We start from the raw sequence: 20,445 nt of genomic DNA on the forward strand, positions 1-20,445 counted from the left end.
TTGGGCCCAGGTTGCACTACAATGTGCAGTCTTCTGTGCACTGGTACCAGAGGGAAACTTCTAAACCCTCAGATACCACCTGGCCCAAGAAATTCTCCAGGCCGTTCCAAGGCCCTTGAGGTAGGCACAAAGAACTGCCCCTATGTCCCCAGATCAAACCCAACCTGCAAGCCCTTTTCCTGTATCGGCTCTGCTCCCTGCCATATCCCTTGTTTCAGAGATATTTTCTGCCTGGTTTAATCACTACTTCTGGACCTGAATTGATGAGGTGGAAGTGGCAGTTGGCTGGACTGGACAGGTGTGGAAGGGACGGCAAGCATGGCTCCCTTCGTGTTTTAACAAGGTACATGTTCCACCACCAGTTGATCAGATAAAAAACACAGTTCGTGCTCGAAGCCCAAGAGTACACTCAGTGTAACACATGGGGAGTGACTGACAGCATCTGTTTACACCCCCACTGTAGGAGACAGCAAACCCCCGGGCTCAAGTGGGAAGTGGGAAGGAAATCAAGGGTGCCTAACAAGAGAACAAAGAGGTGGGATATGGACTCCACAGACTCGTGCAGCCAGGGCCGGCTTCACAGACACGTGGCCAGCGCAGTCACACAGGCCCCAACTCAGAAGGGTCCTGAGTTTAACACCTTGAAATTCTTAATGATGTTTGAACAAGCGGCCTCACATTTTCATTTTGCACCAGGCACTGTGAATTCTGTAGCCCCATGTGCATGCAGCTTCCTCCCCCTTTGGCTCAGATGACTCAAGATGGACATAAATTGACTTTCAAACCACTGGGAACTTGAAGGAAAGGAGGGGAAACACAAGTGGGTGGCAGGAAAGGGCTGGAGGGAGAAACCTCCCTCCCCCACCTCCAGAGAATGCTCATACAGGTCTAGGGAAGCTCTGGTTCCTGACCCCTCTCACCCCGTCCAGGAGTGGCCAACACAGGAAAGCAGTTAGCTTCACGGGGGGTTCCTTCAAGTGGGGAGGGGGGGGACAGGGGACATGCTGTAGAGGGTTTAAAGCAGGAACAGCCCCTCGGATGCACAGAGCATATCATCGGGACCCTATCAGACATGCAGTAACCAAGAAGGAAGGCTTCCATTTCAAACAGAGAGGCTCTAACTGAAGGTGGGGTTCCCCTTTCATTCGCCCTCAGCCCTCTCTTCACGATGGGGATGACACGTGCCTGTACATTCCTTGAATTAAACTACCCAATCCCCGGCAAGATTCCTTCTCACTCTGGAGGTAGAGAAGGGAAACAATGTGGGGAGGGGACGGGAGGAGAGGGGAACAGTCTGGAAAGCCCAAGCATTTTAAGTAATACCAGTCATTGCATTGAGTTTTACAGATCTCCAGTTCCCACGTTATCTCCGCTGATACAATAAAAATCCAACCAGGTTAACCTGATACAGACATTTTAATGAAGATGCTCAATCCTTGCACTCCATGGTACTTAGGAACAAAGGAGAAACACTTCAGATGACCGTGCTCACAGTTATTCCTTGACCCAAACAAGCATTTCTAAGTTCATCAGAGGGGCTAACCTCAGAATCTCATTCATCTTGCCTGGGAGAACTGCCCTCAAATTACACGGCTCAGGCCAAGTGTCAGGAGGGCAAGGGGGGTGGTATGAGACAGGAGGGGCAGTGCTAGAAGCCTCTATGACTCCTTTCTCTATTCTACTTATTGGCTTGTAAGGAGAAGAGGACTATACCCGATTGCTCCTTTCTGGAATGGGAACTCTCCACATCGCCTTCGTCCTTTAACCACCTCATTCCCCAAATGGGCCTTCCATCCTCAGACCTCCCCTACTGGCTGCGTCCTCCCCTCTACACTCAGTGAGACAAACAGGGCAAGATTCTCAGGGACCAGCGAAGGGCTGGTGTGAGCGTAGGTGGTGCAAAGAGGAACAGAGCTGCAGATGGGCCGGGGGTTGGCCACAGCCTCAGTGACCCCACCTGATGACACCGTAGAAAGTCTCCTGGAGATTCTCCCCCACAGGGCATTAGCACAACCCTCTGAGTCCTCCCCACCTGCATCCCTCCCGGGGCCCACTGCCCACCTTGCATTTGAAAGGCTTCACGTCAGAGTGGACGATCATGTGTGCCTTGAGGGTCTGTTTCTGCACAAAACTCTTGTAGCAGAGGTGACACTGGTAGGCACGAATGTTGGTATGGATCAGCACGTGTCTCTTCATGTTGGCCAACAGAGTGAACTCCCGTCCACAGATCCCACATTTGTGCTCCTTCACGCCCTGGAGGGAAGCAAGATTCCAAAAATGCTGTGGTTAGCAGGTAACATGCTTTCATCAGAATTACAGTCTTCATTTTTCTCTTTGCCACACAAGTCCATGAAGAGCTTGGTGACAGATGCTGAGTCCCAAATAGTGTGGCACTAGCCTTGTTAACTGATGTTTTCTTGAAAAGTGTTGATTACATAATCTTTTTTGTTTTCTGAAAACCATGAACTAAGCCAGACCTTTAGAGGAAAAGAAAGCCACTGCTCTTGTTCCTGCTGCTACAGGGGTTAATTCTACAGTAACAGTTCTGGGGATTAATAGGATTTTGGTAAGAGCACTGTGGAATATGTGAAATGAGTCTATAATCCACCTTTCCTGATAATGAAAAAAATAAAACCTTCTCAAGATAATATCATTTCTCATATGAAAACCACTGTTTGCTGGCGTTCTCATTAATGGACTTGAAAATCCCAGAAGAACAATTCTTATGCACACTTGAATAAATTACAACTCTTGAAATAGTCTCCAGGGCTCCCACAGGTCATGGTGACCTCCGTGTGATTTGGCTATGGAGCCTCTGCTCAGCTAGCTTCTGTCCTATAGAGAAATTTGGCAGAGGACAGCTTTCTGAATTAGAAAACAGGACAGAAGGAGACCTTCTATTTTCCTTGCTGTTTATGGAGAAGTGTTTGAATTCTTAAGCATCAATGCCCTCAATTGAAAGCACTCTCAGGAACTCATAGCATACGTAGAGTATTAGCTATTCCTGACTCACCAGTGCTTTCCTGAAAAGGCCTCTACAAGCCATCTTAACACAGAATGACTTTTCAGAAGGAAAACTTAGAGAACCATGGCATTAAAACTAAGGTTGTTACAGGATCATAACAAGTTGCTTAGCTAACAATTGTACCTTATAAAACACATATTATCTGGTATCCATAGTGACCTAGGGAGAGAGGAGTTCCAAGTATAGCTCTCGGTCTCTCTGCCTATATGTCCATTTCTTTAATGTGGGACATGATAAGAAAATATCACTCTTCAGTTTTGGTGAGCCCATGGCACCCAAGGGTGAATCCAGGTCTTCTGCCCAGCCATTTATTGGCTGTGTAACTTTAGACAAGTCTCATGGCCTCCCTTGGTGATGGCTTCCTCATCTCAAGATGTGGTGGTAGGTATGAGAATCAGGTACTCTTTCCAGCTGGAATACTCTTGAGTCTAGATGATTGTAGATGAGTATGAATTTATGCTAACAAAGAGACCTAAATTTTAATGCCCTCCTAAGAAGATGAATTTTAACAGTATGTTGCATATTCAAGCCGTGAGTTTAAAATTTTGAAATTAATAAAAATTATGTTCTTGATTGGTTTCAAACATTACTTCAGCATCTTTCTTCTCAAGATCGCCTATCCACTTGCCTATGATTCTGTTGTCTTGCGACCAAGGAGAAGAATCTACTTATCACTGTTTTCGGAATTCTCTGAAGAGTAAAATTCACACATAGGCTGGCCTAGAACTCAAGTGAATGGAAGGCTGGACACAACTTGGGGAACAAAGGAAGCGACTGTGTCACTAACAGGATCAGTGAAAGCACAGAGAAGGAGCCTGTGGGGGTTGTTAGGAGTGAGGGAGGAAAGGGGGTGGAGAAGGGGAACACTTGACAGTAGCGTTCAAGAGCTGGAGTCCCAGATTCTGGGTGGCTGCCCCATGCCTCAGTGCCTTCATCTGCAAATCTGGAGTAGAGATACCTGCAGGTAGCTCTTAGAGTTGTTGAAGAGGATTAAATGAGAAGTAAAGCACCTGGTACACAGCAAGTGTTCAGTAAATACTACCCCTCACTGTTTGCGGACACTGTGGATTAAAATGGGTTTTGTTTCCTAATTCAAATGAGACATTTCAGATACCAGGTTGTTTTGTCCATTTCTGACTTCATTTTCTACTATTTTACAGAATTTTTATATGTTCTAAAATGCATCTTTGACTCCTTTTCCACACATGTAGGAGCCCTTGAAATCAGCATATGGTCCCCTTTGTGGCTGAATCTCAGTATAGATTCTTTGTTGATGGTTCCTGCATTTGGCAGGTGCCTCCTCTCTGGGTGGAATCTACAGTGCCTTTTGTAGGGCAGGAGCTGTAGAATCTACAGGTGCACTGCCCACAGGGCAGCCACACATTTTGTCCTCTGCTGCAGAGCCAAAAAAATGCCCCTGTTGTGTCCTAACCTATCAAATGAAACCCATTATGGCAGAGTAGAGATGTTTTCTTGGCTGGGCAAAGTCCTCCACTGACCTTTCTGAATTAAAGAGTGGGTTTTAGAAACTCTGGCTTACTAGAAGTCTCTCCCGCCAAGAAAACCACTTGAGGTCAAAAGTGTGAGGGGAGAGGTCAGTGGGGCAGAGCTCCCCTCTCGGAAGCTCAAAGCAGACCCAAGTCAGCTTTGCTGGGTAAGATTTTAGGGACACAACTGAGGCCCTGCCTTAGTTCATCCTGCAGGACTCAAGAGCTCTGGTTGCAAGCTAGGCTGAAATTAGACCCTCGGGCCTGTAATTCCCAGGGAAAATAAAATCCAGGCAAACAGAAGGATACTCTCTCACTCCTCCAACTAGGCGGGGGCTCTACTGCCGGAAGCGCAGGCCTTGCTGGACCCAGAGCCATGTGCATATGAAGCAGTTCTCACAGCTGAGCGAGAAATCGGCCCAAAACGGAGCCACGGCTTCGGCAGCAAAGGACCAAGAGAAGTCTCTAGAAGGCTCTGATTAGTATATCCCAGGCACAGAGCTGGTCTTGGGTAAATGAGGCCTAAGGCCACACTCATGCTAGTGCCTTGGATGAGGTTTCCAGAAACCGAATTTTAGTGGTTGTAGGAGGCTAAGAAGCAACAGCACAAGGACCTGTTGTTTCCTTCGGCCTTCCTCACCCTCTTTTCCGAACTGGCCACATTATTTATTTCGACGCCCATCTTAGACTCTAGAAGGCTGGAGGGGGCAAAGGACGTGCTTGCTGGTCTCCTAAGCATCTGCCATGTCAAGGTGAGGAGGGAGGTGAGGACTCAGGGAAGCAGCCCCTTGCCCAGAGCTGCAAACCCCACCTGTCCCAGGCGGAGGGCAGAGAAGGGCTCTTGGCCCCTCCCCGCCAGGGCTCTGCGCCTGCTCCCCAAGCCCCCCCCCCCCCCCCCCCCGCCGTACCTTGTGCGTGAGGGAGTGCTGCTTGAGGTGGTGGGGCTGCACGAACTCCATGCCGCACTCGGAGCAGATGTAGGGCCGGATGTCCTTGTGCTTCATCATGTGGTTCTGCAGCTGGCTCGGGTACTGGAAGGTCTTGTCGCACTCGGAGCAGCTGTACTGGATGGGCCCCCGGTGCGTGGTGAGGTGTCTCTTCAGCTGGGCCAAAGTGGGGAAGTCGAGGCCGCACTCCACACAGATGTTCTCGCGCCCGCTGGCGTGCTTGGCCTCGTGGGCCTTGAGCTCGCTGGGGTAGGCGAAGCCGCGGCCGCACACGCGGCAGTTGTGCGGCTTCACCTCGCTATGCTGCATCATGTGGCGCTTCAGGTGGCTGGTCTGCGTGAAGGCCTTGTGGCACACCTGGCACTTGTGGGGCCGCGTGCCCTGGTGGGTCAGCATGTGGGTGTGCAGGTGGCTGAGCTGCTTGAAGAGCTTCCCGCAGCGGGTGCAGGCGTGCGGCTTGATCCCGCTGTGGCCCAGGATGTGGGTGACCAGGTTGTACTTGGAGGTGTAGGACTTCTCGCAGGTGGGGCACTGCCAGCGCTTCTGCGCCCCGCCCACGTCCACGTAGTAACTGTCGTCGATGCGCACGTTCACATCCACCCTCTCCACCTTCTGCTTGGTCTCCTCGCTCTCTTGAGGCTCGGCTTTGCGCGGCAGCAGCACTTCCGGGGGCTGCTTGGGCAGGAAGGTGTGCCGACTGAAGGGGAAGGGGGAGGCCGAGGGCATGAAGAAGGGGAACATGAGGCCCGGGGGCACCTTGGGGTAGTAGGGGTAGGGCGTGGGCAGGAACGGAGCGGGGGACGGCTGGGGCCACACAGCACTGGGCTTCACGGGCTCCTGCTTGACGGGCTTGCCCCCCAAGTGTTCCAGGGTGCGGTAGAACTGGAAGCCAACGTTGCACAGGTCGATCATTTGCGAGTCATACTTGGGGCGCGGGGGCTGCGGGAAGAGCAGAGAGAGGTTCGGAGGGCCGTGGTTTTTGCTCTCCTCATGGAGGGCGAGAGGGGCTTCTTCCGCAGGGTGGTTGTAGGGCATCTTGGTGGGCATGCTCTTCCGTTTCCGAGACCCTCCTCCTTCAAAGACCCCTGGGAATCCATCCAGGTGTCCCGGAGGAGGTTCATACCGAAATTGGGAAAAAGGCCCCCGGAGAGCTTCTGGGAAGGGGTGTCTTTGGGGAGCTTTCCCTTGGGAAACCACTGGCTGCAGGCAGTGGGGAAAGGAGGGGGCTCTCTTCACACCCAAACTGAAATGCACATCCTCATCTTTGATCATCTTCATTTCCTTCTGCATCCTTGGCAATTTTCCTTTAAAGAGAAAGAAACTTACTGTTTAAAAAAGAGTCCCTTTTTTTCCCTGAAGGGTTCTGGCTAGAGATCAGTACTAATTTATGAAGAGTGATGCTTGTTTAATACTGACCCTCACTTATCCTAGGGCTGTTTGAGGTATCACATTTTTTCCCCTTACAAACCCGTTACTAAAGTGGAAAGCCCTGGCCTCCTGGAGTGGGACCCTAGAGGTCCAGTGTAAATCCACAGCCACAGAATCATAGCTGGGGGTTGGTGGGGGGCGCTTGGGAGTGCACTGGACTGGGAAGAAACCTGAGAATTCAACCAGCCGTTGTGCCCACTTAAGATGAGGCTACAAAAAAAAAAAAAAAAAAGAGTAGCAAGGCCCAGACAGATGAAGTGACATGCTCAGTGCAGGAGTTAAGAATGGGGATGCATTCTGATGTGGGTTTTCAGCCTGAGATGGAATTGTCATCTGCTAATGGTCTTTGGGGTTGTTTCTGTTCTGGAGGAACCAATTTCCTGTGCCCCTCCCTGTCTTGGGGACCTTTGCTGCTGGAGGATGAGAGTACTCAAGTCCACACAGGTGAAGAGATTTAACTGCTTAACTGGGATCTCAGATTTTCTGAGTTACCCACTCCGAGCAAGGTGTGCTGCTGGGGTATATCAAGTGGATGAGGTCAATGTGATTAAGAAAAGCCTGTGAGCCAGTGTCACAAAGTCATCTTGGCAACTTATGCATTTTCATCTTCCACCTGGAGCAACCTCAGGTGAAAATTTCCAAGACTGTGAATCTCTAAAACTGCGCTTGTATCTCCTCCTTCACACAGGTGTCGGGGTAAAGCTTGGCTTTCGGTGACTCCTGAGGTGCATGACATTTCCTTGCTGAGCCAGTTACTGTATCCTGGTGACTACATCAGGTATGTGTGCGAGAGCCTGTGGGCTGGAGTCTAAACCAAGGACTCTGCTTCCTTTCACATGTCTCCTTGCCATTTTTCTACCCTCCTCATGTGGATAGTGGTAGAAAGAACCAAGTGGCTGACTCCACGTTTCCAGTGAAGGCCCTTTGTACCCAAATTCTCTGAGCTTGGATGGGATACTTAGGGCCCTGACCCTGTGAGATTGGCTACATGCTGAGCAATGTAGGGTGAGGGTCCCAGGGGGTGAGAGGGCCAACAGCTTCTAGTGATTTTCTTCATTTGCAATATTGGATATTCCCAAAACTGCACATGTGTCTTCATGAGAGGTTTGAAAACTGCAGCATAATTAAAACAAAATGGGCCTTTTTATATTGGATTACCAATTCCATACACAGAGGATCCAACTGAGAGAAAAAATATGTGCCTTTATTATATGAATATTTGGGCATTACTTAAAAGTGTTACATAAAATCATCAGAAAACGAAAAAAATGTCTATTAATCTTTGTATTTACGTGGTGGGAAGACAGTCCTGGTTTGTCTTCTTTCCTTGGGTTTGGGGCTTAGTAATTAAGAGCAAGAGCTTGCTTGTTTAGCAGAAGGAAACCTCAGCCCTAAGTCCCATCTTTCTTCTGCTTCTTTCTAAAATTGTTACCAAAATGCTGGGTCTTCTACCACTGCAGACTCAAGGACCAGGCACCTGTAGGAGGTGAAGAGAGCAGTAGGAGAATGAATATCTAGGTTTATGAGGTCGGGGAATCCTGCTCTGCTGTTGACGACACCAGGGCAAGGACAGAGAGGGAAGAGGCTCTTGGATGGTTTTCCATGTTTACTAGGTCTCGCCTTGCACTTCAGCAGCTCCTGCTCCCTGAATTCACATGCCGTTATAGAGGGTGCAGGGGACCCTGATCTGAGAGTGTTGCTTCTATAAAAATAGTTGGCTTCCAGATAAGGTTAATGTGTCCTATTGAAATAAAGGTGAAAAATGGCAGCTCCTTTCTCTGGATTTCATCTTGACCATGGTTGGTTGTATACCCTCGGTGGAGAGAAGATTCTATTTTTAAAAAGGCTACTCAGACTGAAGAGAACTACTCCAGGCTACATGTGACTATGGCAGACCACGGCAGAGCCCATCCAAGTGCACACTGGTTCTGTCTGTCTTATTCTGATCTAGTTTAAAGAGGCAGGGATTCCTATTTCCTATTTGAGAGCTTGATTGGAGAATTAGTGTAAAAAAAAAAAAGGTTGCGGGGAGAGAAAAAGATACAGAGAGACATATCAGAGCATGGACCAGAATGTATTGAGTTTTTTGTGTATTTTATTGTTAAGAAGGTATTAGAAAATGCATGGCTAATGATGTCTGGTGTCTTTATACCATGTGTTAATATCTTACACTAGAAAACTACTTACATGGAAATGAATGTCATCACTAATTTTGAAACAAAAGGTGTTTTGGTATATACACATTATTGCCTTTGTTTAATATATTTGTTTTTAGTTGTGACATAGTCAACTAATTGAGTCACTTTACTGTATTAGAAGTGACATTTTTAATACAATACTAAGTTCAAAAGCATATTTATTTTCAGTGTTTGCATTTTAATTTTATCACCATCAACCTAGTAAGGCAAAGAGACATTGTTGAACAGAGATGATGTGTTTTTAAACATCAACAGCAGAATTGTGTTCCCCAAATACAGAGATTTTCCATATGTACATTTTAATTTCCTCCCTGTTTTAATATGATTAAAATTTTCCCCGGTTCTAACTTGTGTGTATACACACCCCACCCCTAAAATAGTAGTGTGCCTATTCTAGAATAAAATCATTAATTCAGGAGCATTAAAAAGGCATTGAGATCCATCCACAGACATTTTTCCAGAACTTTAAAACAGCAGTCCCCTCTGCATAAAGATCTTAAGGGACACTACCAGTCCCTACAGAGGTCAAGGAGAGCTGGATCTGCTTCCTCTTGGCCCTCTTGAGAGAGAAATCAGCTGTAGCTGCTGCTGGTTATTAATATCCCTGTCTTCTGAGCACAGGGTGCTAAGGAGAAGCCCTAAGGGGTAAAAGAAAAACACAAAAAGCAAACTCATTTTGGGATGGGGAATGCTGAAGGGAAGAACAGGGAAAGGATGTTTTCCCCAGGAGGTAATTTATCTTGAAATCAGTCAACTTAAAACTCTGAGTGGCCTCTACAAAAATATTAACTCCTAGAAAACCTCAATGTGTGCCACCCACAGGCTCCCCTCTATTTCTAAAAATAGGTCCACAGGCATCCATGGCAGATAGGGATTCCCATTCAGGTGGCAAGAAGAGATCTGAGAGCCACAATAATCTTCTTGGCCAAGGGCAGAGGATCAGGGAACTGTAGGCCCTCCCCTGGCCAGTAACCCATGGCTTCTCCCAGAAAACTAGCGTGTCATAAGACCATACCCCACCAGGGTGAGCAAGGCAATATGCAAAAAAGAAGAACTGGAATTGTAAAGTAGCCACCTATGGGGTAGTTTGGAGACTTGCTTTGTAGGCTGAGGACCTGGATTTGAATTCTTTGTGTTAGCAGCTGTGAGAAACTGAGCAAGTTAATTTTGGGGCTTGGTTTCCTTGGCCATGGAGGTTGGGATATCCCCACTGGGTTGCTGCAAACTTAAAATAGGGGGTGTATGTGAAAGTGTGTTAAACACTGGACAGCGTGGTGCTCTTGAGTGGACAAGAGGGGAGGATTGCTCTTGTGATCAGTAGATGGATGCTGACTGACAGCATCTCTCTTTTCCAAGCTGAAGCTCTTGGTCAGCCTCTGCTTTGCAGGTTAAAACATAGACTTGACTCATTTACCCTGAGTCGGTCTTGTCGCAGCAGTGGATATGAACCACACTAAAAGAGGCCGGTGGGCGAGGACAGGACGTGTGTATTCATTCAGTGTGAAGAGCAGCCTTCTGGTTTGAGAATGGTCCCCCATCCCTTCTCCTTGGCTGTCTTTCCTATTATGGAGATGGCTCTGGGCCTACATTAGTAACAGATGGCTTCCGTGAGTGGGGACCAAAGGGGTCGGGTGGTCTTGTAAGCTATTTCAGCCAGTCTGTGGGAAGCTGAAGGATTGTCCCCAGCCTAATATCAGAGGTCACTAACCCAGAGATAGGAGGACCTGTTTGTCAAACCCCAAGTCTCAGATACTTAGGACACTGCTGAGCCAACAGTGACAACCTGACTCTTGCAATTCCTGCTAGACTGTAAGGGCAGGGACTGGGTCTGTTTTGTTCACCACTGCATTTCCAGTGCCCAGCACGGTGCTTTGCTTTTTATTGAGCAACAAAGTGCTCAATAAACTGCTGTGGGATGAGAGAAGGAATGAAAAACTCTTGTTTTTAAAGTCTCCACATGGAACTTTTAAATGTATAATTTTATCTTACTTTATTTAGACTGCAGATGACTTTTTGAGACATCCCTAATCAGAGCATGAGCACACTCATAAACTCTCAGGTAGTTACTGTGGGAAGAACTTGAAATATACACCTTACGTGTGCTATTGCTTACCCTCCTCAGTTTCCAAGGGCTGCAGTCTCTGAACTGATCCTCAAATCAGGGTAAGGCCTACGTCCTGGCTATTTCCAGGATGCAAAGTATATGGAAACTAATTCCAGGGAGCCATCCTCAAAGTGCCATAAGGTTCTGCAACCCAGTCAGACAACAGGTGCCTGAAAAGGCCAACAGGCAATAGTGAGTGGAAAGACAGACCCTTGGGGGCGCCTGGGTGGCCCAGTCGGTCAAGCATCTGCCTCTTAATCTCAGCTCAGGGCCTTGATCTCAGGGTCGTGAGTTCAAGCCCTGCATGGAGCCTACTTTTTAAAAAAAGGGGGAGAGAGGTGCTGGATCAAGAATGTGAAACATAAACCAAGACTAAGTAGTCACCCTGCACTCTTCCACCCAAAGGAGATGTTTGGAAAGGTAGTAGCAGTCCACCTTTTGTACTGTGAGGTAAGGGTGGAGGTTTAGAATCGTCATAGATTTTCATTGCTACTCTCTGAGAATGTCCCTGACTTTCTTCCTTGTATACTCAATCACCAAAGCAAATAGGCTATAAGTCAGGAAGCAAATAATTTGAGGAGGAAAATATTGGGTTGATCTGTGTAGAAAAATCTGGGACTTAAGATGTCTTCTTTCATGCGTATTATCCACAAGAGTTAGTGGTGAGGAAATGGGGAATGAAAGGATTTTAAAAACAAGAATAAAATCTTCTGAATCATAAGGACCAGTTAGAAATGCAAGGCCTAAGATGAAACCACATTTAGTTTGGGAAAAAAAAATTCTTCTAATAATGCCCTTTAATCAGGAATTCACCTACTGTACTAAAATATAAATATTCCCCAGATAAAATTACTGGTATTTTGTGGTTCTCACTCGAATCTAAGGTCATTCCAGTAAATGGTATCAGAAGAGTCATGGTGAGTCAGCAAGGCAGAGGCAGATCTACTTATCTTGACTCCGTAACACTGATTTTTGTTCATCCTGAAATTCATGGAAGAATATTCTCTCACATTCTTTATTACTTGAAGATTTCCACCTTTCACTGGAGGTTGTTAGATCTTGGTACTGGAGACAGTGGCTTCCCTTTTCATTTGAGAGAGTGGCACTTTTTTATGTGGTCTACCTGGAGCTCTGCTCTCAACAAAGATGGAAGCAGAGAGGAGGTGGGCATTGAGGAGACGTTTAAGAAAAAGCAATAGTGCTAAGAGAAGCAAAGGGTAGGGAGTTGGGGGGAAGGTACCAGGAAGGCAGGATGGGAGATACATGGACTGATTACTAACCTGTCTCTGTTCATACAAGAAGATTTTGTTGTAACATTCCTCCAGAGTGGGATTTCATTGGATCACCTGGTTCTCTGTGAATTTTTGATAATAAAAGGAGACTTTGAATCTTAGAATTAAACATTGTAATGATGGAACATAATTGTCTTAATATGTATGCAGTTGTATTGCTGCGTTCTTCATGTGTATGATATGTTTGGCAAATAATGATTCGGTCTTGTCTTCCTGTAGTCGGCAGGCATAGGAGGGTCTCTGTATGCAGCTGGTAGATAAGGTAATATGTTCTAAAGAAAGGAATGGTCTGCCTTGTCACTCCCTGAATTAGTGCTCTACCTCAGAAGAGGTAACCAGATACCCGGGAGCAAGACCCCAGGTAGGGCCCTTCTGGATGGCCCTGTGGCCCTGATTTAATTTATAAACCCAAATTCCTCCCGTTTTGTTATAAAAAGTAACCTGTCAGCCCGCAGCATGGTGGTCAGAAAATATTAATTGGTGATGAGACCGATTTACATGTAAAATAGTTCATTGAACTCACATGATTTATTTTTTTTAAGTTCCTAAATATCACCAAGACATGACATAGTTAAAGTCAAGTTTAGTTTTTCATTGTTAAGATTGTCCATGCTGAGTATGCGTATTTACCTCATATTGACATATACACTGAATAGGTCTTATTAAAACAGCAACAGCTACTAACTTGCATAGATTAAATAGATGTGGGAAAAAGTAAATAAAGAGATGTGGTTTTCATTTAGGAAAGTGCTTGATGCCTAGGTCAGGTTCTAGAAAGCAGAATGAATATAATTACTTGAGCCCCGGAACAGCTGCTAGGGTGTTGGGGTTATCTCTGCCCTCGTGACCCATTTAAAGAAAGGAAATGAATTGGAGATGTGGCTGAGCAGTTTGCTTTCCCAACCCTGAGAGCTAATATATCTCTTGTGGATGGAGCTGTAACTGGAATTAAAATTTTTTCCTACTTTCTTTTGGGGGAAATGTCCTTAGAATATATGTCAGGTTTTTGTTTGTTTGTTTTTTGGCTTTATGTTTGTAGATGAAGTACACTTGTTATACCTCCTCCTGGCTAAGCAAATATACACATGCATATGATAAAGCTTTATTTTGTCTATCTCTGGGAATGACAGCATATTCTGTTAGGTAAGCCTTAGAATGGGTAGCTAATGCCAGAAAATATGACCCTCTGGCAAGCAAGAATGGTAAGAATTAACACATAATAAACGAGGATAGCCATCTATGGAGGGAACCTGTCTTAAAAGTATAACTCAAGGCTGTGTTTTTGGGAGAGGGGTGTGAAGAACTGTTTTGTATCTTAATTGTGGTGGTGGTTACACAACTCTATTTGTCAAAACTCCTAGAACTCAAATGAATTTTATAGTATGTAAATTAAAAATAAGTTTAAAAATAAAAAGAAACATACCCCAAAATCCTACTCTCCACATTATTATAAAAAGAGTAACTGGGGATATTTGGGAAATATCTGTCAAGGCAAGCAGACTCCACCCTCTCTTTGGAATGCATACAATAATATGCATATGGTGTATGAAGAGGGGAACTCGGTTATAAGTATTTGATCTTAATTATTGCTCTTTCCGAAGGGGAGACTTTAAATATGGCAGATATGCCAGCTTTTTTTTTTTTTTTTTTTTTTTTTTTTTTGGTTTTTTACGTTTTCTTTTCAGCATGAATGTTATGGGGGCAGGGATAGTGCTTTAAATTACACTTCAAGGTCTAATTTTTGGCCCTGATTGCATATTCAGTAAATAATCTTCTGTTACTTCTCCAACATTTTTGAAATGTATGTCTACCATCGGTGGACAGGATCATTCTGGTCATTAGGAAAGATATTTTTCCCCCGTGTAAATCAATAGATTGGTATTGACATGCAGGTCCACAGATAACTCTTGTGAATGAATCATTTCCTCTAAGAGTGATTAGCTGAGTGCTTTTATGAAATGGAACACTAGAATATCCAAACCCACAGACTAAATAATGGCAGTCCCACCAGGCGCTGCTATCCCATGAAGTCTACCTGAGCAGTCAGCTGCCTTCTTTCTTTGACACCTTTCACTGGATATATGAGCCAGACAGTCCCAAGATTGTAAAGGGCAGGAGGTAGAGAGACTCTTGCCTACTGGAGGCTTTATGGAGACATACAGGTGAAACTTTCCTTTCTATCAGAGCTGGAAGAAAATTCCTCACTTCTCTGATGGTTATCACATTTGTCTGTTTGACTCATTGACTAGTTCCTGTGTTGCTAGTCACCTTTCTCTGTGGGTAGGTATCTTATATTTCTAACAATCTGGTTAGAAAGTCAGAAACTTGCCTGGTGCATTACCTATTTAACAAGTCCCATGTTTTAGCTTGCTCTTGCTCTCTGATCCCTGTTCCTATGCCCTGTCCCAGTCCATCCCAGGCCAACTTCACATCCAGGCCAAGAACAACTCTGATGAGGAAGGTGGTTTAGCTAAGGTGTAGCAATGCCTAGGGTTTTACTTTTCAGAAAGCATGGCCCCCTTTGCTTCATGCGGGTGCAGGATCCTTAGCCAGTGTGTGCCATATTCCTTTGACCTGAAAGGTGGAATTCAGTCCTGTTACACTGAAATAATATGAGTGAATGTGGGAGGGCTCTGGAAATGCCCAGTGATCAAATGCCACCGAGCCTCTGAGGGAGTGTGTCACCCTAGAGTAGAACATGCCCACGTTCTAGCAAACAATATCCCAGGAAGGCAGGCCACCACAATTTCTCTCAGTCACTCCATAACTGCAAGTTCCCCCATGATCTGCTGGGCAAATGTCCATTAGTTTTGTGGAATTGTCCACCCTAATGGTCAAAGGGATCTGTGACCTCACCCTTTGTTTTTATTTTTATGTAGAGAAAATTCCTTCTCTATTTTTGTCATCTGATGAGTGATCACTTTTCATCCTGGATACCAGTTTTCCCCTCGTACTTTTTTAAGTTTAAGATCTTCTGTTTCATGTTGATTTTTCTACTGATTCTGCTCACTAAAAGCATTCTTGGAAAATACATATACTTATATGTATTTATTTCCTCATGTTCTTGTACCCCTAGCCTGTCTCTGGAAGGAAATATAAGAATCTGATAAGACTGGTTGCCTCTGAGGAGGCAGACTGTATGGCTGGTGGAGGAAGGCTTGGGAGTCCAGCAGTTGAGTTACCTGTTCAGCATGGATCATTGGCATCATAGTCTATAGACATGGGAACGTGCCCTTTGGGTTTGGAGTTCCCTGGGTGGAGAGGAAACTTTTAATTGTATACCCTTTCAACTTATACTTTAGCAACTGTGACTGACTTAGCTGCTCAAATATTTGCACTGAAAAAGTAAAAATTCATATTGGCTTTCAAACAGCAAACGTTCAGACAAAATTAGACTTGGGATCCCCATCCTTTTAGAGTACTGAAGAATTCTCTGGAAGCATTTCTTTGGACTCCTCAAGTTTTCTGCCCAAGGTCTTTTGATGCCCCTGGCAAAGTTAATCCCGGTTTAGACTTTGGGCATGCAGCTTTACGACCCAGGGAAGTAAGTATAAGCAACCACAAAGACTCAGCCTTGGAGAAACCTCCTCAAAGGCATTCACTCAGGAAACGCCTTCAAGTGCTTTCTCTGTGCCTGCACTGTGTGGGAGCCAGAGGACAATGTCTAATTAGCCAAGTGCTAACTTCAAGGAACTTGCCGTCTGGGAGAAGAAACTGACAAACAGATGTGGAGAAAAGTATTCTAGGAACTACAATAGAGGATTCTTGAACTGGCAGGTTGATTTGTTGGATATGAGAGATCAAGAAGCAGAATGACATTTCTTTGACATAAAATATTTTCTTTCAAGATATTCCTTAATTTCCTTTTTTTTATCATTAAAACTTCTATTAGAATAACAAGAAACAGATGAAGGAATATCTGTGGATGTGAAAGAAATGAGGAAAACTACCCTTTTCTCCAACCAGTGCCCCAGTCTACACTAGCCATGTATCCTACAGAACAGAGGAAGACTTTGGTGACTTGAAAAGTGGGCTGACCTTTGATGAACTGCATTAAGAAAACGAGGTGGATCTAAAGACAAAAATACATTCAACCTTGGAAGTTCAGATTAAATGAGTCTGATGTGAAGATTCGTAGTAATTACAGAATCACACGCTGCAAATATGACTAATCCAGTTTCTCCACCCTACCCATCCCTGAGTTTTTCCTTGGCTCCCTCCCCCCTGGTGAGAAGGAACTTTGGGACACTAAGGATGAGGCCCTTGGATTATCAGGTCCTCCCCCAGGGCCCTAAGGTAATTAAGTTGCTTAAAACTTCTTCCAGGGTAAAAGTCCAATCCTATTAATGCCACTGCACAATCATAAAACGTCAAAAGACAAGCATGCTCCAGCCCTCAGACAGAATTAGTCCCTCCCTCATCTGGGCTCCCACAGTCTGTGCCCACACCCATCACGCTGATTCCTCCTGGAACGCTGCAACAACTTGCTTCCCCACGTCACTGTGATCCCCTTGAGGTCCAGACTAATTCCTAAACTTCTCCGAGTCTCCACCGCCTTGTACAGTGACTGGTACTTACTAACAGTTTTAAGTGAGACATTTTCAAATTGCAATAATTTTCTAGTTGTAAAATGAGCTTATTCTGTTCATTAGCACTAACTAGTAGATAAAAGTACCAAAAAAGTCTGTGGAGTTCTTTCCTTGTACCCTTTTCTTTCTACTTCCCTTCTAACAAATAGACAATGCTTTTTTGTTGTTGTTTAGTATTAGTCATCAAAAGGAACATAATTTGCTTTCAGATGTGGTTCATCTTGCTTATTAGTCACAAATGTATTTTATATTCTAATCTGTTCTAATCATCTGCTAAGTGTTGTGTTTAGAGAATGCAATGCTCACATTCCCAAGAAGGAGCACATTCATATTAGAATCCGTAACTTCGAATCTAACTCGTCTCTTTTCCATACCTTAAGTGCTTATTACATTAACATGTAATAATACTCCAAGATTTGTAATTGCCTCAACATGTCTCATTCTGGCATTTTTCTTTGTTAGTTTCTCCCTTTAATATGTTCTCTCCCATAAACCCTCAATACTAACTTTATGTAAAAAATAAGGAAGGAAGGAATGGAAGGAGGGAGGGAGGGAACCAAGAAGTCAACTTGCCAATACCTTCCACATTGACCATGCATTGTTGGGTGGGTGCTAGAAAATCTTGTTCACTGTTTCTTAGAAATGGCTATTAGCTTCTCTCTTTGTTTCCATTCCCAGAGCTAGGACTGTAGTCTGGGTGCCCACTCACTCCTATGTTACTTTCAGCCGTTTCCATCCACTCTTCCAGAACTTCTTCCTCCTTCCTGAATACCAGCATCAAATTCATCTTCTAAACAGTCGTCACTTTTTCTAAGACAGCTCTCTCTTGAGGAACCGACAACAATAGTGTATATATTGCTATACATGGAGTGTAGAGCTTGCTAATTGCTGCTCCCATATCCGTTCTTCCTTCTACCATTAGAAACAGAACCCTGATTTTGTTTGTGGTGGCCATGTGCCCAGCCAAAGTTCTAACCTTTTCAGACATCCCTTCAGTTAAGGGTTCTCTCGTACCACACTTCTGGCCAGTGAGATGTAAGCAGCTGGGGCTAGGGATTTCTGAGAAAGCTCTTGCATTCCCAACACAGAAACCACCTGCTTTATCTTTTCCTTTTTTAATTCTTTCTGCCTGGAATGTGGATATGAGGTTGGAGGTGGAGCGGTCATATTGCATCCATGAAACAAGGTTAATGACAATGCTTCCCACAAAGTATAGTAGAGGGGAAGAGGGTAGTTGTCAGTATGAAACTTCCGTTACCCCCTTGGTGCTGGTCTTCTTGTTATTTGACAAAACAAATCCTTTACTTTGTTAAGAAAATGTATTCAGAGTTCTATGGCTTACAACTAAACAGAATCCCTACCTGATACACAGAGCAATGTAAACTTCACTCCCTGACTTTCAAAGCAAATGTGCAACTCCTCTCCCTGACTTTTAGGTCCTTTAATAAAACAGATCCAACTCAGTTCCCCTTCTCACTAAAATCCTCTCAACCGCAATGAGACCAGGCTTTCGCTATTCTCTTTACGTGGAGCAAACTGATTTCTACCTCCTGGCTTTTGTTTAGACTGGTCAGCCATCCAGAAATATTCTTTCCATTGATCCATCCCATTGTTCCAGTCTTCCTCCTGGAAACTTTTCCACCCTATCCTTATGCACAGTTATCTTTCTCCTCTTTCTTTTTTTTTTAAGATTTATTAATTTATTTAAGAGAGAGAGAGAGAGTGCCTGTAGTGGGGGGGGGGGCAAAGGGAGAAGGAGAGAGAGAATCTCAAGCAGACTCCCCACTGAGCACTGAGCCCCACTCAGGACTCTATCTCAGGACCCTGAGATCATGACCTGAGCCAAAAATAAGAGTCAGTCACTTAACCATCTGAGCCACCCAGGTGCCCTTCCCTTCTTTCAAATCCTATTGTATCACCCAATGAGCCCCGGGTTAAATACAGAGGTTTTTTTTTTTTTTTTTTTTTTTTTTTTTTTGTCTTTACTGCACTCTGGTTCTTTCATGTTTAGGTTTTGTTTTACCCATAAGCTCCTTTCAGCCTGGGATTCATACCCTTCTGTCTCCCATTGTGCCTTGCATGGTACTAATTGCCATGAAGTTACTCAATACAGAGCTGTTGCCTGGTTAAGATTCTTTTACTATGTGCTGCTGTACCTGCCTTTTAAAGCACATTTGTTTGTGGCTTTAAGAGGACATGTGAATTTAGGTTGTATTTCCATCTAGTAAGTTAATGTTACTATAGATTGCCAGTTCAGATTCAGTATGATTTGCCAGTTGGAGATATTTGCAGCAGCAAACATCGTCATTGTGGATTTTTAGTTCCTATGAGCATTATGTTGAAATCACACATTGTTGATAGAACATTTGCTAACATTGGAGATCCACCCCTAGGCCCTTAATCTGGGTTTTCAGCATCAAGAGAATGTGAGATTAGGACTCTTTGGAGCCCATTTCTCCCTGTCTCAGAAGCACTACAAAGGCCAATTAAAAGACTCAGCTTGGGTGCAAGGCCACAGATGTACTGTCAGGTTCCTGTGCTGAGCTGGGGCTAGGCTGCCACAGTGGGCCAAACCAGCCCAATACTCTCCTCAGAGAGTGGCATTCCTCATGTTCTGCTGAATGCAAAGAAAGGAGGGAGAAGAGGGGAAAATACCACCTTTGATTAAACCTCTGGGGGTTTAGTTACTCTTCTATGAAATGGAAATAATCACTGGACTTATATGGTGGACAGTTTTGTGTTCTTCCTTAGACACTTCAACTGTGAAAAATGAAAGGGACATCAGCACAAGGAGGGGGTTCCAAATTCAGAAATGAAGGTTACTGTAATTTACCAGCTTTCTTTTTTTTCTCTTAAAGATTTTACTTATTTTATAGAGAGAGCATGGGGTGGGGGGGGGGTAGAGGGAGAGGGAGAGAGAGTCACAAGCAGACTCTATGTTGAGCCCCATGTGGAGCTCCACACTGGGCTCCATGTGGGGCTCAATCCCGCAACCCTGAGATGACAACCCAAGCTGAAACCAAGAGTTGGATGTTCAAGAAATCAGGAGTTGGTCTTTTAACTGACTGTGCCACCCAGGCACCCCTAATTTCTCAATTTCCTATATTTTTTTCAAGGAGATATCACCACATTAATATCCTTGCTTTCTTCCCCTTTGTCTCAAACATACACACATATATGTGCATACACTGACAAGCCATGTAAAGCTATCTCTTATCTAATTTGTTATATTCTTTGTATCTGTTACATTAAGAAATATAGGCATTATGGAACACAATATGGAGGTTCCTCAAGAAATTAAAAATAGAACTACATATGATCAGCAATATCACTTCTGGGTATATATCCAAAGGAAACGCAACTATTATTGAAGAG

General features: G+C 44.7%; 1 protein-coding gene across 16 annotated transcripts in view; it reads right to left on the reverse strand.

The window, feature by feature from the left end:
* ZNF366 (zinc finger protein 366) overlaps window positions 1-20,445 on the reverse strand; it is a 67,386-nt gene that overhangs the window by 14,222 nt on the left and 32,719 nt on the right. For 10 of the 16 annotated variants that reach the window (XM_027604551.2, XM_027604561.2, XM_027604557.2 and 7 more), the window contains 3 exons: window positions 12,470-12,543; window positions 5,421-6,763; window positions 2,062-2,253 (listed from right to left, as the gene is read on the reverse strand). In XM_027604551.2, the coding sequence (XP_027460352.2) occupies window positions 2,062-2,253; window positions 5,421-6,749 (1,521 nt within the window). In that variant the 5' untranslated portion in view covers window positions 6,750-6,763; window positions 12,470-12,543. Of the gene's footprint in view, window positions 1-2,061; window positions 2,254-5,420; window positions 6,764-8,179; window positions 8,365-12,469; window positions 12,544-20,445 lie in introns of all 16 variants that reach the window. The other 6 variants (XM_027604564.2, XM_027604565.2, XM_027604566.2 and 3 more) reach the window with 2 other exon arrangements.

This window comes from Zalophus californianus, chromosome 5 (genome assembly GCF_009762305.2).
Source record: "Zalophus californianus isolate mZalCal1 chromosome 5, mZalCal1.pri.v2, whole genome shotgun sequence".
In the NCBI taxonomy this organism is placed as follows: domain Eukaryota; kingdom Metazoa; phylum Chordata; class Mammalia; order Carnivora; family Otariidae; genus Zalophus; species Zalophus californianus.